General features: G+C 35.1%; 1 protein-coding gene and 3 long non-coding RNA genes across 5 annotated transcripts; all 4 read left to right on the forward strand.

The window, feature by feature from the left end:
- Window positions 1-3,930: 3,930 nt before the first annotated feature.
- Window positions 3,931-4,587, forward strand: LOC147475834 (uncharacterized). The gene has a single exon (XM_086585552.1). The coding sequence runs from the start codon at window positions 3,931-3,933 to the stop codon at window positions 4,585-4,587; it is 657 nt and encodes a 218-aa protein (XP_086441678.1).
- Window positions 4,588-6,817: 2,230 nt separating this feature from the next.
- On the forward strand, window positions 6,818-10,072 carry LOC147475835 (uncharacterized). 2 transcript variants are annotated; one of them, XR_015208943.1, is made up of 6 exons: window positions 6,818-7,296; window positions 7,394-8,000; window positions 8,070-8,239; window positions 8,933-9,101; window positions 9,214-9,278; window positions 9,573-10,072. It is a non-coding gene; the product is annotated as an uncharacterized LOC147475835 (long non-coding RNA). The 2 variants fall into 2 exon arrangements; XR_015208944.1 differs by having other exon boundaries at window positions 8,955-9,101.
- A 1,319-nt stretch (window positions 10,073-11,391) lies between these two features.
- On the forward strand, window positions 11,392-11,928 carry LOC147475836 (uncharacterized). The gene is made up of 3 exons (XR_015208780.1): window positions 11,392-11,527; window positions 11,637-11,675; window positions 11,832-11,928. It is a non-coding gene; the product is annotated as an uncharacterized LOC147475836 (long non-coding RNA).
- Window positions 11,929-12,057: 129 nt separating this feature from the next.
- On the forward strand, window positions 12,058-13,657 carry LOC147475837 (uncharacterized). The gene is made up of 2 exons (XR_015208781.1): window positions 12,058-12,265; window positions 13,426-13,657. It is a non-coding gene; the product is annotated as an uncharacterized LOC147475837 (long non-coding RNA).
- Window positions 13,658-17,526: the final 3,869 nt, after the last annotated feature.

The raw sequence follows: 17,526 nt of genomic DNA on the forward strand, positions 1-17,526 counted from the left end.
AAAAAGCCCTATTACCAAATATACGGTTTGGGGTTTTACAATTTTTGAGAAACATAAATCAGGTCCACAAGACAGAATTGGGTGAGAATTATGTCTGTGTGGCTAGAAATTATGGTTCCAGGACAAAACATAAAAAGACAGTTTTGCCCTTCTAAGTGTTTTAATTTAAAACAAAAAAAGACATATGTAGCAACTATCACTCTCTCTCTCACACACACACACGTATCTCTCTCTCTCCTCTCTCATGCTTTCTGATAAGAATAAATTGGATGTTGATCAACTCACACTTATGTTAAATACCTTACTCTCGATTCGTGTTGAAATTAGCTTCGAGTAAGGGTTCGTCCCATGCCTAACATTGAAACACTTGTTCACAACTTTACTTTAATACTTCACAAGAGATAGGGAACTTAAATGAGAGAAGGGTTTGATTTGATGTTTTTACACTACACTTGACTTTGATTTCTCTAAACTTACAAATAATGCAATTTATCTTTTAACTACTTATAAGAGAATTGAGAGAGAAAGATGTGGAGAATTAACTCCACTCATGCAATGATAACTACTATTTCTAAAGTTTTCATATATTACAAAAACTATAATCATTCTTGGGTTCATAAACAAACCCAAGAATGATTAGAGTTTGATCCCTAGTAGATTTAACTTATCTCTAAGAAAACCTACTAGCATGAGGAGTTGATATGGTATACCATCTCTAGAAGCACTACTAAAAAAAAAGACATATTATGACGCATGATTTTCATCTATCTTGACGATTTTCAATAAAACCATCAAGATATGTATTTTGGTAAAAATATTATGACGGCTGTTACAACATTAGATCGGATATAATACAAGTGTCAAGAAAATATGATGGTTTTATGACGGTTGTTGCAATATTATGTCACGTATAACACAAGAGTCAAGAAAATTAATATGATGGTTTTATGACGGTTGTTGCAACATTATGTCGCGTATAACACAAACGTCAAGAAAATTTTATAATTTGTTGACGGGTTTCCTAAAATAGTCAAGTCACCAATATAATAAACCAAAGTACTTAAAAATTTCTTGACGATTTTGTCCAATTTTGACGTAACCAAGACAGGTGTCATAATAATTTATGACGTACTTGGCAAAACCATCAGCTGATATAGTTCTATTTTTTATGAGAGTAAGATAGACTCATCAAGAATTATTTTGATGGTTCTAGTACAACCGATAACTCCGGTAGTTCCTAAACCGTCAATACAATTTGCTGGTTAACATTTTATTCAGGGACCTTAAATTAGTGTTTCTATTTTATAGTCAAGCGTGGTCAAGGCATCAAGGGAGATACCCAAAAAGAAAAAGTGAAAAACTTACGGGTTGCTGGTGTACGTGTTTAATCGAAGCGGGTCAACAACTCAAGGCTCGGGAGTTAAGCGTCAACAATCTAGACTTGAGCATGTCTCACCAAAAACAAAAGTAAACCAAAAAAAGAGAAAAAACGTCAAGGGCTCTATTTTTCCCTGACTTATAATGCGAACAAGTGAGTTTTCTTTTTCAACTTCTTATTTTTCACTAGAAAAAAAGGCGCCTTGTTTTCTTCTTTTCTTCTTGGAATGTCACCATCAGTGCCGACCCTGATGCAAAGCGAGGCAAGCCGCCGCTTTGGGCCACCAAGTCAGTATCAAATTTAAAGGCCACATTATACTCGCCCACAAAAGCCCACAAAAGGGAAGTTTATTACGTTTTCTCAAAAAGCCACCTACGGAAACATAAAAAAAAAACCCAGTCGCTGTTCACCTGTTCCAAAACCAAACTTCTACCAAAAAAAAAAAATAGATAAACTCAATCGCTGTTCGCCTGTTCAAGAAGTAAAGATGTAAAGGTACAAAACTCCACTCACTCTACCTGGTTTTTGGTATTAAATATTTAGATAATTAGATTGGAGTGTTTATTGTTTACAATCATGCCTCCTAGAATTAGAATGCATGCATCTGGTAGTAGCAAAAGAAAAAGAAAAGCAAAAAACAGAACAACTTATTCAATCTCAAACATGAGCTATTCATAAGTATTTTTCTAGTGGCAAAGAAAAAGATAGTTCTGATGAAGATTTAGTGAATGAAGAACATGAAAATTTGGTGGATGCACCACATGAAGATTTGGTAGATGAGGAACATACAATTGCCAATGATAATGAGGATCATATGATGAATGACACACATGAAGACTTGGTAGCTGAAGACAATGAAAATTTGGTGGCTGCAAACAATGAAGATTATATTCGGTGGATGAAGATGAAGAAGATTTGGTTGATGAAGAACTTAATCAACAAACAAATGTGGTTGACTTATTTGGGCCAGTAAACATTGATGACCCGCGAAATTGGGATAAGATGGATCAAAATTACAGAGATTTATTAGTGGAAAGATGCCCTAAAAGAGATAACACTGTCGATTTTCCTAAAGATGATCTTGGTAGGCATTTTTATTCTACTCATTATGTTCGACACTTATCAAATGGAGAGAAGCAAGATAGAAGATGGCTTGTATATTCCAATGCTTTGGATAGGGTATTTGCTTTTTGTTGCAAGTTGTTCAAGCACGACGGAAACAATATTCAGATGGTGAATAATGGATTTAAAAATTGGAGAAATCTTTTACAGAGGCTTAAAAGTCATGAAAAAAGTAGTAGGCAAATAAGTTGCATGAGCAGTTGGATTGAATTAGAGATAAGATTGAAAAAGAATGAAACGATTGATAAACGTGTGCAAGAACAGATCAATAAAGAGAAATAACGTTGGGTCACATATTACTGAGGATATTCTCTATTGTGAAAGCTCTTGCTAGAAATAATTTAGCATTTCGTGGGACAAAAGAGAAGATTTATCAAGAGAACAATGGTATTTTCTTAGGCATAATTCAGATGATTCTGAATTTGATCTTGTAATGCAAGAACATATTCGGCGTATTCAAAGAAAAAAAATTCATTACCATTATCTCAGTCACAAGATACAGAATGAGTTAATACATTTGCTAGCAGAGGAGACCAAAGGTATCATTGTAAAGAAGATCCAAGAAGAAAAATATTTTTCTGTGATACTTGATTGCACCCCAGATATAAGTCATGAAGAACAAATGTCAATTGTTATACGGTGTGTTGATGTTTCTACAAGTCCGGGAAAGGTAAAAGACTTCTTTTTAGGGTTTCTACAAGTGGATGACACTTCGGGATTGGGACTTTTTAACACACTCAAAGATGCACTGAACTTTCTTCAGCTAGAAATCGGTGATATAAGAGGACAAGGATATGATAATGGATCTAACATGAAAGGGAAACACAAAGGTGTACAAAAGAGGTTGCTTGAAATAAATCCAAGAGCAATGTACACGCCTTGTGGTTGCCACGGTCTCAACCTTGCTCTATGTGATATGGCTAACTTTTGTTCTAAAGCTGTCTTTTTTTTGGAGTGGTACAACGCATATATTCATTGTTTTCTTCTTCTACAAAGTGGTGGAAGGTCTTCAAAGATCATGTAAATTAAAATACAAAGAAAAGAAAGGTAAAAAAGGTCTAAGTTTTAAGTCATTGTCTCAAACTCACTGGGAAAGTCGTGTGGCAAGTGTTAAAGCAATAAGATATCAAGTGCCAAAGATAAGAGATGCTTTAATTTTCTTGGCAAATGCTAATGATAACCCTAAAACAAAGAGTGAAGCTGAGTCCCTAGTAACACATGAGATGGAAAATTTTGAGTTCTTGCTTGGTATGGTTATCTGGCATCATTTGTTATTTGCTGTGAACTCTGTTAGTAAAACAATGCAGGCTGAAGATATGCACATTGATGTTGCCATAAATCAACTGAAGGGACTTATTTCTGCATTTGAAAAGTATAGAGAAGCTGGATTTGAGGAAGCCAAGGATGAAGCTAAAGTTGTTGCAACTTCTATGCAAATTGAACCTATTTTTCGTGAGAAGCGTATTATTCGTAGAAAGAGGCAGTTTGATGAAAATGCTATCGAGGAGGCACCACTATCAGCTGAGGAATCATTTAGAGTCCATTATTTTGTGTTTATTTTGGACCAAGCTCTTTCCTCATTGAGAAGCAGGTTTGAACAATTCCAAGTATATGAAGGATTATTTGGGCTTTTATTTAATGTAGAAAAGTTAAACTCTGTAGATGCTAACAGTTTGAAGGTTTCTTGTAAGCACCTTGAAGTGTTTCTAAAACATGAAGATGTTTCTGATATTGATGGAGAAGATTTATTTTCAGAATTAAGAATCTTAAGAGAAATTTTGCCGAAGGAGACAAAGAAGGCGATTGATGTGGTGAATTATTTGAGATTAAGAGATCATTATTTTCCAAATGCTTGGGTTGCTTATAGGATATTATTGACTATACCTGTTACAGTTGGTTCTGGTGAAAGAAGTTTTTCCAAGTTAAAGTTGATCAAGTCTTATCTTCGCTCGACCATGTCACAAGAAAGATTGAATGGATTAGCAATGTTATCTATTGAAAAAGTTGTTGTTGAAAAGGCTGACTATTCAAGTGTAATTAGTGAATTCACATCTAAAAATGTGAGAAGAATGATTTTTAAGTTATAGGTTTATTTTTGCCCCCCTCCCGGATTATATTGGCAGATGAAAGCTGAATAATATAAGTATTTTGTTTTGTCTTGCTGTGTTTTTTTTTTACTGCATATAGGGCCACATTTTAGTGCATCGCTTTGGGCCACGAAAATGTCAGGGCCAGCACTGGTCACCATTTCCTTCTCGACTAATCTTTTTTTGCCACTCATCTGGCCATGGAGAAAAGGCACCTCATTTTCTCTCCACGTAGAAAATAGTAGAAGACTAATATGAAAATTTTCGAAACAGATCCTCGCTTGACGGACTATGATACATTGCTCAAGAATATTCGTGGCCTCAAAGAGAAAGAGGGGAAATCAGTTCAGGTGCCAAATTATGACTTCAAGTCTAGCAGTTGAACACGATATAGGTGAGCAATAGTCAACAACTAAATATAACATCGCTTTTTAGCTTAAGCATTTTTTCTTTTATTTTATTTTATCTGTTTTTTTTCCAATCACGAAGATATGTGTTAATAGAAAGTGAACGATGAAATGTAATTGACTGGGTGCTATGCATGAAGTTGAACGCAAAATTTTGAATTTTTATAGTCATTGGATATAGAACAGACGAACAGTAAATTAGTAACTTGATTAACAAGACTAAATTACATAGGATGATACACTACACCATATATTCGAAAAAAAGACAAGACTACCGACGCCCTTCTTTAGTCTGTTATGAGCACACACCACGTGTGTCGTTGAAGTCCCCGTGAGGCGTCGGATCAGAACCCATAGATAAAAAACAGGAGAGAACAAAAAGAAAAAAAAAACTCACTTTTTACTCATTCGTTCTCTTCATAAAAATAAGAAAACCCTCGCTCTCAAATCACTCTCGAATTGCAAATCACTCTCGAATCTCAAATCGCTCTCAAATCACTCTCTTCTCAATCACATACCATCTCTCTTCAGGTAATGTCGATCACTTAAATTGATCTTTTGATTTCGATCCCAAATAAATGATTTCAGTTTTAATTTTGATCACTTCAATTGATGTTTTGATTGATTTCGATCACTTCTTAATCATTACAGATTGTTCACTTTCAGCTGTTTGATCATTGTTTTAATATCATTAGTAAGTAAACAAACCTTGCTTTCATGGCCCTAAATTTTTGTATAAATGTTAAATGTTTATTTTGGATATGTTTTTAGCTTATTATTGATTGGTATTGGTTTTTTGTGATGTGAATATATGAAATAAAGCTTGAAGTAACTTGAAATGTGTTGTCTCCTTATTAGAAAACATTAATGTTATGGTGGAAATGACTAGTAATGGTTACACAAGTATCAGTTAGTTATAATTCAATTGCATTTTGTCAGTTGTTTGTTGTATTGTAAGTTTTAGGTTATGGAAAAAAAAATAACGAATTTTAGCTGAACTTTCAGTGTGTGTTTAGGAATTTTGGAGCTTCTCGAAATTTGGAAATTGAATTCCAATGCTCCAATAAAATTAACGACTCGAATTAAGCTTGTTAATACACTTCTGTCATTTGTTTAAGATCTACTTTCGGGAGATACTGAAAACATACAAACTATTTTGTATATAGACTGCGGCAGGAGAGCGTTGTCTTGATTCTTAAAAGTTTTTTTCTCATCACCTGTAAAACAGCAGGTTTGTTTTATCATCTCATTTCTATTTTTGGTATTAATTCTTTTGTTTATTTTTTTTTCTTCCTTCAAAGTGTATTTGTCTTTAAATCTATTATCGATTTAGTGTGACTAAAGAAATATGAAGGATGTCTATTTTTCTAATTTCTGTTTATATATGTACTGGGAAATAGTGATGTAGTTAAAAAAATGGGAGACGTGGGGAGAGTGGCAAGAGTCAAAAGGGGACAACCTTTTAATGTGGGAAGTGCTATCCTTGTCTCCTAAAAGCACAAAGCCTATACTGTGCTCTGTGCCTCCAGTGCCCTAAGCCATAGCTCTGTGCTTGTCTTCGAGTTCTAATTTTCTAAAACAATACAATCTTGTAAGGTTATTCACTTATTCACGAGCTGACATTTTATGTTTCAGGCAGTTCATACAGGTGCTAATCTTGAATTCGCTATTGACACATGTTTGGGTTACTCTGCCATGGTAAATCTGTCATAGGAGTTCATTTGTTTGTTTAAAAGTTGTCTACGTAATTCAACGAAAAATTAAGATTTCCTGTTCTAATTTGGCAACAGGGTAATGATTTTATGAAAGGGGTCCGAGTTAATCTCATTGGAGCCTTACCATCAAGATTGCAGGTAATCTGACTTCTGATAAAATCCCTGTAGACAGTTATGATCAAATGATCAACATACAACCAAAATTGATGCCGTGTTTGCTTCATGAAATTTTAATTTGAGAATATGCCATCAATAATGATAACATCTAAACTTTCATCTTGAAATGGCAGGAATATCTGAGCATTGTTAAAATGCACGTTGAGGATAAGAATATTGGTCTAGTGATGGAGGTTTGTCTTGAATGAGAGCTTTCATTGATTCTAATTTCAGTAATTTGTAAGAGTATCTTCCAAATATTTTTGTTATCTTTTCAGAAGTTATTTTGGTCACGAATTGAACTCCGTCCACTTCTCCTATCATATAATGAAAGGTTGAAAGATTTAATTTTTTTGGATCTTGCTTTGGATTCAGCTGTGAGAACCACCATGGAGAGAGGATTGAAGGAGTTAAGAAGTACCGATATTCCAGTTAATAGATGCTTACCCCTCTCAGTTTCGTTAACGTCTAAAAGTATTCGTTTTAAATTCTCAAGTGAAGATTATTAATTTGTTATTTATTGGACAGGGAATCATGTTCTTCATTTCCTTGATGCTTCAGAACTTGTGTCTATCCACAGTCGACAATGAAGACCTTATTTATTGCACAAAGGTACCCATGTATTGACTTAGTTGCCTTCTCTCTTCTTATTACGAATTAAACTAGAGTATCCATACAGTGATATGGTGTTATCCATTTATTCACTCACTGATATTTCCAAAGAGATTCGTACATTTTTTTGCATCTTCAGCATACATAATGTAATCAGAACTTTCTTATCTTCACTTTTTTTAAAGTTTATACCCTTTTAAGTTTATTTTGTTTGCTTTATGCTCATTTTCTATTCTTATGAGTTTATACCCTTTTTTAAAGGTATATTGTACTCCGTGCCTCCAGCGCCTTAAGCTTATGAGTTTTTAACTAGTATAACGATGCAATTTGTTGAAATTTGGCTGAGTCAAGTATCACAGAGCCACCAAGTACGTCATCTATAGGGATGCTGGAGATATTCGAAGGTGGGATTTACAGTGTGATTAGAAGAGCTGTTATAATTGGGAACGGTTTTTCAGGTGCTAAAAATCAAAGTATTGGTTTAGTTCGTGCTCTAGGCCTTTCCAATCATCAATCCTTCTATGTAAGTAGTAATTTTATTCCAATTCTTGTCGTTACAAATGAGCTTTCATTGACCATTTTCAGTATGCAGCGTGTTACCAGGCCAAGAGGAGGCATTAATGACTGGCTTCATTGGCTCCCACTCTCTCTACACAAGAAGTTAGATTACATCCCGAGGCGTATTATGGTGATTCACGATTTCCATTTGCAGTCGGGAAAAATAAGTTGGTGCCTTTTCTTCCTTTTAACAAACTCTGAAAAGTATGTGTCCTTTTAAATCATTATACACTAAAAAGAAACTTTGTTGTTGATATTACTGAAGAATTTGCGTAATAATGGATCCTGACACTTTTGAAAAGTATGTGTCCTTTTAAATCATTATACAGTAAAAAGAAACTTTGTTGTTGATATTACTGAAGAATTTGTAGGTTGTCCATCTGTCACTATGCAGGGAGTTCTAGTTACCTCATTACCTGTATATACATCTTCTTTTTTTAATGGTTTATTGTCATTTTGATTGGTAGCATACGTGAACTACAAGGTTATAATATCACCTTGCCTAACTAAAGTGTTTGGCTGTTATGTCACTCTTAGTATCTCACTAAGGATGCAATGTGATTTAAGAGGTGTGACAGCCGATTGTGAGTTTGTTAAGGGATGCAACCTATTTGGAGTGTCTTAGGTTCATTAAGATATCTGGAAAAACACCATTTCTTTTAATATGTTTTATCAGAGATTACATATTATATAATAATAACAAACTTCCAACAGTAAAAGGCATGAATTAAGCCCCATATTTGATCGTATTCCAGTATGATGCCTTTTGATCTCGACTAGGTGTTTTAAATGAAAATGGTGATGAGCCCTTGATCTCTTGAGATATTGCATGTGTAGGAGCCTTCAACAAATCTTATATAAGGATTATGGTTCTATTAATCTATTAATCTATTGCAGGTTCCTTCCTTTATTCTTGCAGTTATTCGTGGTGCAAAAGATAGAAAAGAGTATGCAATCTTAGTATAGAGACATAGAGCTATGGTGGTCATACAAAGGTAGATGAAAGTCAGGATCACTCAGAAAGTATTTATGAACTCGCGAGAGGCTTTAATGATTATACAGTCTGGTAAGAATTGTGTCTTTGATGCTCGAGGATCACATTTCTGCACGAAAAACAAGAGTCCTAACTTGCATGCTTGAGATGATTGGCAGGCTTGATGTCTTTTGATTTAATGCAGTTATTCGTGGCTGGCTTGTCAGATGTTCTAGTGATGTTGGCTTACTTATCCCAACCAGATCAAAGGTACTGTTGTACCATTTATTTCAGTCTTTCATAACTATTAAAGTCTAAGGAGCATGCTTTTCATGTTTTTATGGTGCTCAGAGTTTGCTACTCTGTTGTTCATCTTTTATCCTTTAGTATGAACACAAAATGCACCTTCAAATGCTTTTAGAATTAAATAATTTGCCACCCAAAGCGTATACCAATCAGAAATTAGTGTTACTCAAAGCATAGAGATGTTTACTAGCACATGATATTGTTCTCGATTGACATTGCCTAAAGTAAATTCTTATGATTATTGTTTTTTAATTGCAGGGTTCTCAATTTTAAAATGGGGCAGGAGGTGTACACAAAGGAGGAGATTGACTGGAGCTACATTGAATATGTTGATAACCTTTGTCATTCCAACTATTTAGTCCATTGTTTTAGTTTGGGTAATACTTGGCAGTTTGGTCACTAACCATGTGAACATGTGTTTTGGTTTTCTTCAATGCATTATGAGATATGTGTTCCTAGAAACACACATTTTACCTTTTGGGCTTGTTAAGTGGGTGTGGGAGCATGGACCCATTATTCACTTTGTGAGGTTTCTTTTTTAATTTATGGAAGGTATAATATTTGGATATGGTTGTGTTTCTAAAGAGATTTTGGGCCAGGGAAGAATGGATCCAATTACCCTATACTGGGTGGGTTTCTTTTGGCCATGATTAAGTAGATTTTGGGTTAGGGATTTTTTTTGGCCTTGATTTGGTTTTTTTTTAATAAAATGAAAAAATGAAAAACGACACATGTCAAGTGTCGTAGAAAAAAAACGACTGCAAAAAAATATGGGTCACCATATGACACCCAAAAGTGTCATTTTGTGTTAAAAAAGACACATCTGTCATGTCTTTTTTCAATAGATCTGGTGTAGTGATAGGACTAGCATGCGTGCATGTTTGTTCACATACATATATCCTCATATTTCTAACATAAAGTGAAATTCTAAAGATTTTTTTATTAGCTAAAAAACATAATTTCTAGGCAATAAATTCAATGACAGTTCTTGAAACTTGTCTTACTATATATATATATATATATATATGTTGAATCACAATTTAATGATTTGCGTCACTACTGTTGTTGGATATAGGTGCACATGTTGAACAGGGAAATGGTGTACATAGGAATTGTACTGTTAAAGTATCTTCCACTACACATTGTAGATGGAGCACTGGTCCTGCTTAGTAAGTTTATCTATGGCGATATGAACAAATTTGGACTAGGTAGGCTGAAGGAAGGCCCATTCTTTCTGAAAGTGAAGGATAGTAAGTATCCAATCTTTATATTCTCCACATCATAAATCGAGTGGTTTCAGTAGGAAACACAACTTTTATAAATGTCTTCAGATTCTTTTTTTTTCATCCATGGGAACACACCAATCTATACTTGAATGATTCTAGGTGCCTTCCCATACCCTTGGAAGAGAGGTATCACCTTTACGAGGAACTTTCTTTGGAGGCATACCACTCTGTGGCCGAGCCTGCTTAATTCTTTTACTTGGTCCCCACTCAGCTACCCATCATGGAGATTTAGGATCTTTTTCATAGGGCCTAAGCGCTATGTAGATATAGATTGTTCCTAAGAAGCCTCAGTCGTGGAGAAATTTGCATGATGTGTACTAAAGTCATGTCTCCACTGCCACCCTCAAATCTAGGAGCCATTCCAGTATACCCTCGGGAACATATCCCAGGGGTTTCATTACAACATACATGGAAGATACTTATTTTGGTTCTTTAGAACTAAAAACCACTCTCAAATGTTTTCAATTGTATCCTATTTTTTCCCTTTCGTCATAGTTTCATTTTGTATTTTAGTTTTGAGTTCCAATTGTTCAGAAATCTTAGTTGTACATGGTTTCTAATGATAGAGTTGTATTTTTTGTGTTACTGCCTCTTGCTCTGCTCTTTGTTTTCTTACTAGAGTGTTGATAAACTCTCTCTCCCATATATGACTCTTCTTTCTCCATTCTAGTTCAAACAAAATTTATTCTTTCTAATTCAACACTTCTTATGTAACTCAATCATCCCATCAGGACAGTGGAAGTCCCAAGCTCCCGGATTGTGATAATCGATGGTATCTGCGCCTTGAGTGAGTGATTGCGACCGTTACTAGATCTTCGCGTATCTGTCACAGGTGGTGTTCATTTTTATCTTGTAAAACTGGTTTTCTGGGACATACAACATACAGGCCAAGAACCTGAAGAAATTATTCATCAGATTTCTGAAACGGTTCTTTCACTTTTCCCTTGTCAGATTTTGTTCTTTAGAAATAGTTTGAATGACTTGTATGGGTTTTAATTGGTTATCGGTACTGAATTTTTGTTCGGGTTTTTGACAGATTGAAACGATAGCAGTGGAAGGCTTTGGATCGATCAAGGTATGCCTCCATATATGTTTTAATTTCTCTAACCTTTTTCATTTCATTTCCTGCTAATTGGCGTGGGTTTTTCTGATTTCCCCCTTTAATGAATTTAGTTTTATTGACCATAAATTTGATGATCTCTGATATTGTTATTATATTTTGGAAGCAAAGCTTGACGAGGAGAGGGAAAAACTAGAACACTAGTGTTTGTGGATTTGGAAAAGTAGAAGTTTAAGCGAAACCAAAGAGTAGGTTATCACTCTCTCAATCTATCACCAGGTTCGAATTAAGCATGTATGTTTTTATTTCAATTGGTAGCTTTGACTTCTAAAAGGTCTTCATGAAAATGAATGCCAACCGTTTGATTAAATTTCTAAAAGAAATTAATCTTTTAAAGGCTTGGCCACAAGTTCACAAGAAAGAAGGGCGAAAGCCTGAAGTATGTTAGACGAGAGGAAAGCAAAAAATAGATCGCGTAGACAAATCATAAGTTCGGTAAAAAGATTATAGACCTGAGACTCACAAGTTCTTCCAGATGAAATCATCTGATGTCTCTTCAAAGTCTTATCTCTTTGTGACATCGCTCGTCTTTCTTGCATCAGCAGGTTTGTATATCATTTCCTTTTTAATCCTTATTTGTGATAAATCTAGTTGGGCAATTTTGGTTTTGGTTATAGTTTCGAACCATATATTATAATAGTCCCCAACATGTAATGAATTTATATGTCTTGAATCTTCAGTGCAATCTGTGTAATGAAGAACCATTATGGATGATATTATGCCTTAGGAGTGTTATTGGTCAATTGCATGTTCTAGATGTGTGGGGGTATTAACTCGGTTTATCCTTGTACTTGGAAAATGGTTGGATGCTCTGCTGAAGGTGTTGTTATCTCTTTGTAAGTGGTCTTGTTATATGTTTATTGTTTCTTGGAATGAATATATATTAATGGTTTTGACTACAACATTTTTTTTTTGTGGGGAAATGGATAGTACGAGATTAATTAGAGTTTTTGTTGTAGATAAATGGCTAGTATGTGTAGTTTGCACACTTTCAGCAGGTACAGGTGATCTGACTCACCTTCAAACAACGTGAACCCTTGTTGTAGTTGCTCAAGGGGTTTCTCTTATTATATAATCTTCTTTTTTACATTCTCGTGTTAATTGTAACTTAATGCTCAACTAGTGTACAATAGCATAAATGGTTCTTGCTTTCGTATGTCATTGATAAGGAAGTTCTTGCATAGTGGTAGAAGTTTAATCATCTAGTACTTTCATTTTGAGATTGTCATTGTGAATTTTTTTTGTGAAATATACCATTATTGGTTTTCTTTTCACTACTAAGAAAAGGACATATTATGACACATGCTTTTCATTTATCTTGTCTTTTCAATACTAAAAAAAGCCTATATGCTTGGTGTAGCCTGATTAGTTATTATTTATAACCCCGATTAGTCTTGGACAGAGTAGTTAGCATAGCTAATGCTCTTAGGATGAATAGGGAGGGTTTCAGGTTGGGAGGTGTGAGCTTTAGTATGAAATTTGTAGTATTTGAATGATCTCAGTCTTCTTAAGTGGGGTTATTTCTTCAAACTTTTATTTCTCTATCATACTTGACCGTATCTCTTTCGTTTAGTAGTTATTGACTTATTGTGCTAACATATTGTTTGTTTATTTTTTTTAATACTATGTAGAAGTCGTTATATGATTAAATTTTTAGTTTATTTATTAAACAAACTAACACATTCTTCTTCATATTGTTTTTTAGGTTATAAGTGAGATAACTCGGTAGCTCAATTAAGTTTGTTTGAGATTGATCAGTTAATTAACAATTTATTGGCTGGGTTATGTAAATTGCATTATTTTTGGAATATGAGACTTGATTTTGAATCAAGTGCTTGGGTTATTTAATTTTTTTCTCCGTGAATAAATTATGTAATGTGAACAAGTTCTTGGAATGATTTATGTTGGAAATAAAAGTATGATTCTTGTTTTCGTAATGACTTTAGTTGTCAGGTGTTTGAATGTATTGGTTGACAGGAATTTTCAGATTTAGAGAGGGGAGGTTATGACGGCTTCCAAAGAACTATCGTGTTACATAACAATTCTTGACGTTTTTGTTTCTTAAGATGACGCTTAAATAAAAACAGTCATAAACGAAGGTTTAGTTTTTTACGCTTTTTCTAATAAACTATGACGGTTAAGTAAAACATGTCATGCAAAAGGATCCAATTATGACGTTTATAAATGAATTTTTCTCATATTAAGTTTGAGTTTTGATGTCAGCTTTTCCAAAACCGTCATCAACTTTATGACGTTTTTTGTTAACTTTTATGACGGGCTCTATATTTTGGAGTTAATGTTGAAAACAAGCTCTTCTGAAAAATTAAGCAATGAAAGACTCCATTGATGGAGTTTCTCCTCACATTAGCATTATTAACCCTCCACAAAGGAGGGTTTTAGCTCATGATCCTAGGAGGGATAAATTAACAACAAAAAAAGAACAAAAGAGAAATTCAAGTTGAGAGAGATCAGAAGAAGTTTTTATTCCTAGAGTGGAGAAGATTCTATTAACAACTTACAAGCTTTCTAAACTAAAAACATGGAATGAATGAATAATTTTGCTTTGCTTTTTACATTTATCTCATGGAATAGAATGATTACCAAACATGAGTGGTGCTCACTCCAATTCCCTTACACAAATAGATAAGTGCTTCACTTTGTCTTCCACTTGCCTTTTTCTCCATCATTCTTATCTCCACTCATCTTGTCTCCAATTATGAACAAGATAATGAAGATTCCACATAAGTGATGGGGCCCATGTGTTTTGACATGTGGTGGGTCCATATGGGCCCACGTTGACTTTTACAACTTCTTGTCTTTGCGTAGAGTGTTTCGACCAAATATGATCAAAACACTAAGTGGTGATGAAAGAGATGAAGAACGTAGAAAAGTATTTAGAAGAATGATGGTGATTGGGAGAATGATGAGACTGTACCTTGCGGTTGCCTACGTACCCAAATTATCGATGGGATCAAGTCTCAAGAATGTAGTTCTTTATGAAAAATAGTTTTTGTATTTATATGTGTAGAGTAGAGACTTCTTGTAACTCAAGTACTCTTGTAGCTTAAGTAATTGTAATTGAATATAACTCTCAATTTATAATTATCTCTTTGATAAGAAACGAATCTAGACATAAATTAATGTACGTTAGTTGCAAGCCATGTGGCTAAGGTTCAGCCTTAAACACATGAGTTAATGGGCATGTACATTGATTCATGATATTTGCAAATTGGGTTTTAGCCCTATCGATTAAATGAATAAAATAGAGACCCCTACTAATGGACGTTTGCCACGTAGGTGGGGGTCGAAACACCGCCCCCTCTTTGGCATGTGAACAGAGTTCATATGGCAAAGAAGAGAAGAAAAAATCAACAAGGAAAAATAATGAGAAAAGATAAACGGAATGAAGAACCAGAAGTGGGATGTATAATGCAGTGGTATAAAAATCGGGCTAGGTAGTGTCTAGGCGCTAGGCGGAGTATAGCCAAACTGAGTTGGTATCTAATCGTTGAAGTAATCGGTAGACCGATTAGATAGGATTTGTACGGGGCTGGACGGATTAGTTGGGCCTGTGTATTGGGCTTTGTTATAAAAGCTGATCACCCTAAAAAAGAAACTTAAGTTTGAAACGTTCATAGTACCAGTCCAACATAAAAAACATAATAAGTCCAAATAGGACAAACTACTATAAAGGTCGGTGAAAAAAAAATGATATAAGGTGTATCGCCTCAATATAACTGCTTGGCTCACTCATGGAACTTAAGTGCCCCCACCCTTATCTTATCTTGGATGTATAACCTAATAGTGTCCCACCTGAACTGAACTTTGTCTTGGAATTTGAATGGCCTAAGGAGTGGAACAGTGGACGAACGTGATTGGATAATGAATTGGTAAACATAAAAAACCCGTAACAAAAATAGAACTCGCGAAGGGAAAAAATAAAAAAAAGGGTCGTCTCCTCCTTATCTTCTCCATGTTGTTCGAACTGACCGAAAAGCAAACAGCAGCATAAAACTAAAGCTATATATACGAATTGTTGATGAGGTTGAATGATATGGAATTTGGTGGGTGGTGGACACAAATTAGGTCTGTTGGGGTGAAAATTCGTTGGTGGTGGTGGCCTGAAATTGAGGAGTGGAGGTGGGTTGTTGTTGATGAGTGGTGATGGAACGAAGTTGTCGGGAATCATCTGTTTGAAGTTTGAATGCCGACAGTCGGTGGACTATGGTTGGTGCGTGGAAGACGATCAGTGTTGTCAACATCTCCACTCGATTGTTAAACGAAGCGTCCGACGACTGCAATTCTTTAGCGATTTTTCGAAACTCCAAACGAAACTTGACCAAATCGTAGAAAATCTTTGTGGAATATGACAAAGTGGTGTAATTTGATGTGATGCGAATTTTCGCCGTATGGAAAAACGGTGGTATTATGAGCAAAATATATTCACAAAGAGTCGACGGAGAAAAATTTCGCACAGAAAGGTGTCCAATTAATGCCGTAAAAGAATTAAAGAAGCTGACAGAAGTTTCATTGAGAAAGATCGGCTCAATGCTTTAGAAAAAATAACAAAGCTGTCGGAAAGTTTCAATTTGCTCGAAAAGATTCGCTCAGAAAAAGCGGCTCAATACCTTAGGAAAAATAATGAAAATGTTGGGAAGGTTCAATTCGTTTGGAAAGATTTACTCAGAAAAATCGACTCAATGCCTTAGAAAAAATAATGAAATTGACGAAAATTTTCGCTCGGAAAATTTCTCGTAGAAATATCGGCACAAATCCTTAGAAAAAACTAATGAAGCTGACGAAAATTTTCGCTAGAAAAATTTCTCATAGAAAGATCGGTACAATGCTTTAGAAAAAGGGGCTTGCTTGTGCGCGAGCGAGAAAAATAAAAGAACTGGATTGTGAAGGAAAGAATGATAGAGAATGTCGGGGTGACTATTCGGAAAGCAATGGCTAAAGAAAAAGTGTTGTTCACTTCACTGTGGATGAGCTCGAAAAATACTTTAATGATTGTCGACAACATTAAACAGGTATGTTAGTATTTTTTATCAGTTATCTTAAAATTTTGGTTAAGTCTGAAAGACTGATGAAAAGATTTATATTTTTGTCGCAGGTTGAAACGGAGGAATTACGAGCAAAATATATTGACGCAAAATTTCGAGTGGAAAGATCTCAATGCCTTAGAAAAAATAAAGAAGCTGAAGAGAGGTTTTGCTCAGGGTGATCACGCCATAATGCCGTAGAAGAAATAAAGAAGTCGGAGAAAATTTCCGCTCAGAAAAATCGGTGAAAAGTGTCTCTCAGAAATATCGGCCCAATGCCTTAGAAGCCGACGGAAAGTTTCGTTGAGAAAGAGCGGCGCAATGCCTTAGAAAAAATAATGAATGCGGAAGATAATTAACCGAAAGTGCTAAGCGAAGCGAATGCAGATTTCGAAGAAGAAAATGAAGATTTAATTGAACGACCGTAAGACAACTGACAGAGACAATTGATTAGGTAATTGTGCGAATATAATACCATAGAGCTAAAACTTCTTTTGATGAAAAATAACAATAAAGTATGGGTTTGCTATTGAATATTGTTGTTGTAACTAGGGGTGGGAATTTGGCCCTAACGACCCTAACCCGGCCCTGACCGACCCAACCCTAAGCCCTATAAAGCCCTCACAAAGTTTAAGGCAGGGCCTACCCGATCCTAAGGCCTTCTAGGGTAGGGCTAGGGCTAAGGTTCTGAAACATAGGCCCGACCCTAATTCAGCCCTAACCAAGCCCTAGTTATAGATTTACATTTTCACTATAAATACACG

Source organism: Coptis chinensis, chromosome 9, assembly GCF_015680905.1.
Source record: "Coptis chinensis isolate HL-2020 chromosome 9, ASM1568090v1, whole genome shotgun sequence".
In the NCBI taxonomy this organism is placed as follows: domain Eukaryota; kingdom Viridiplantae; phylum Streptophyta; class Magnoliopsida; order Ranunculales; family Ranunculaceae; genus Coptis; species Coptis chinensis.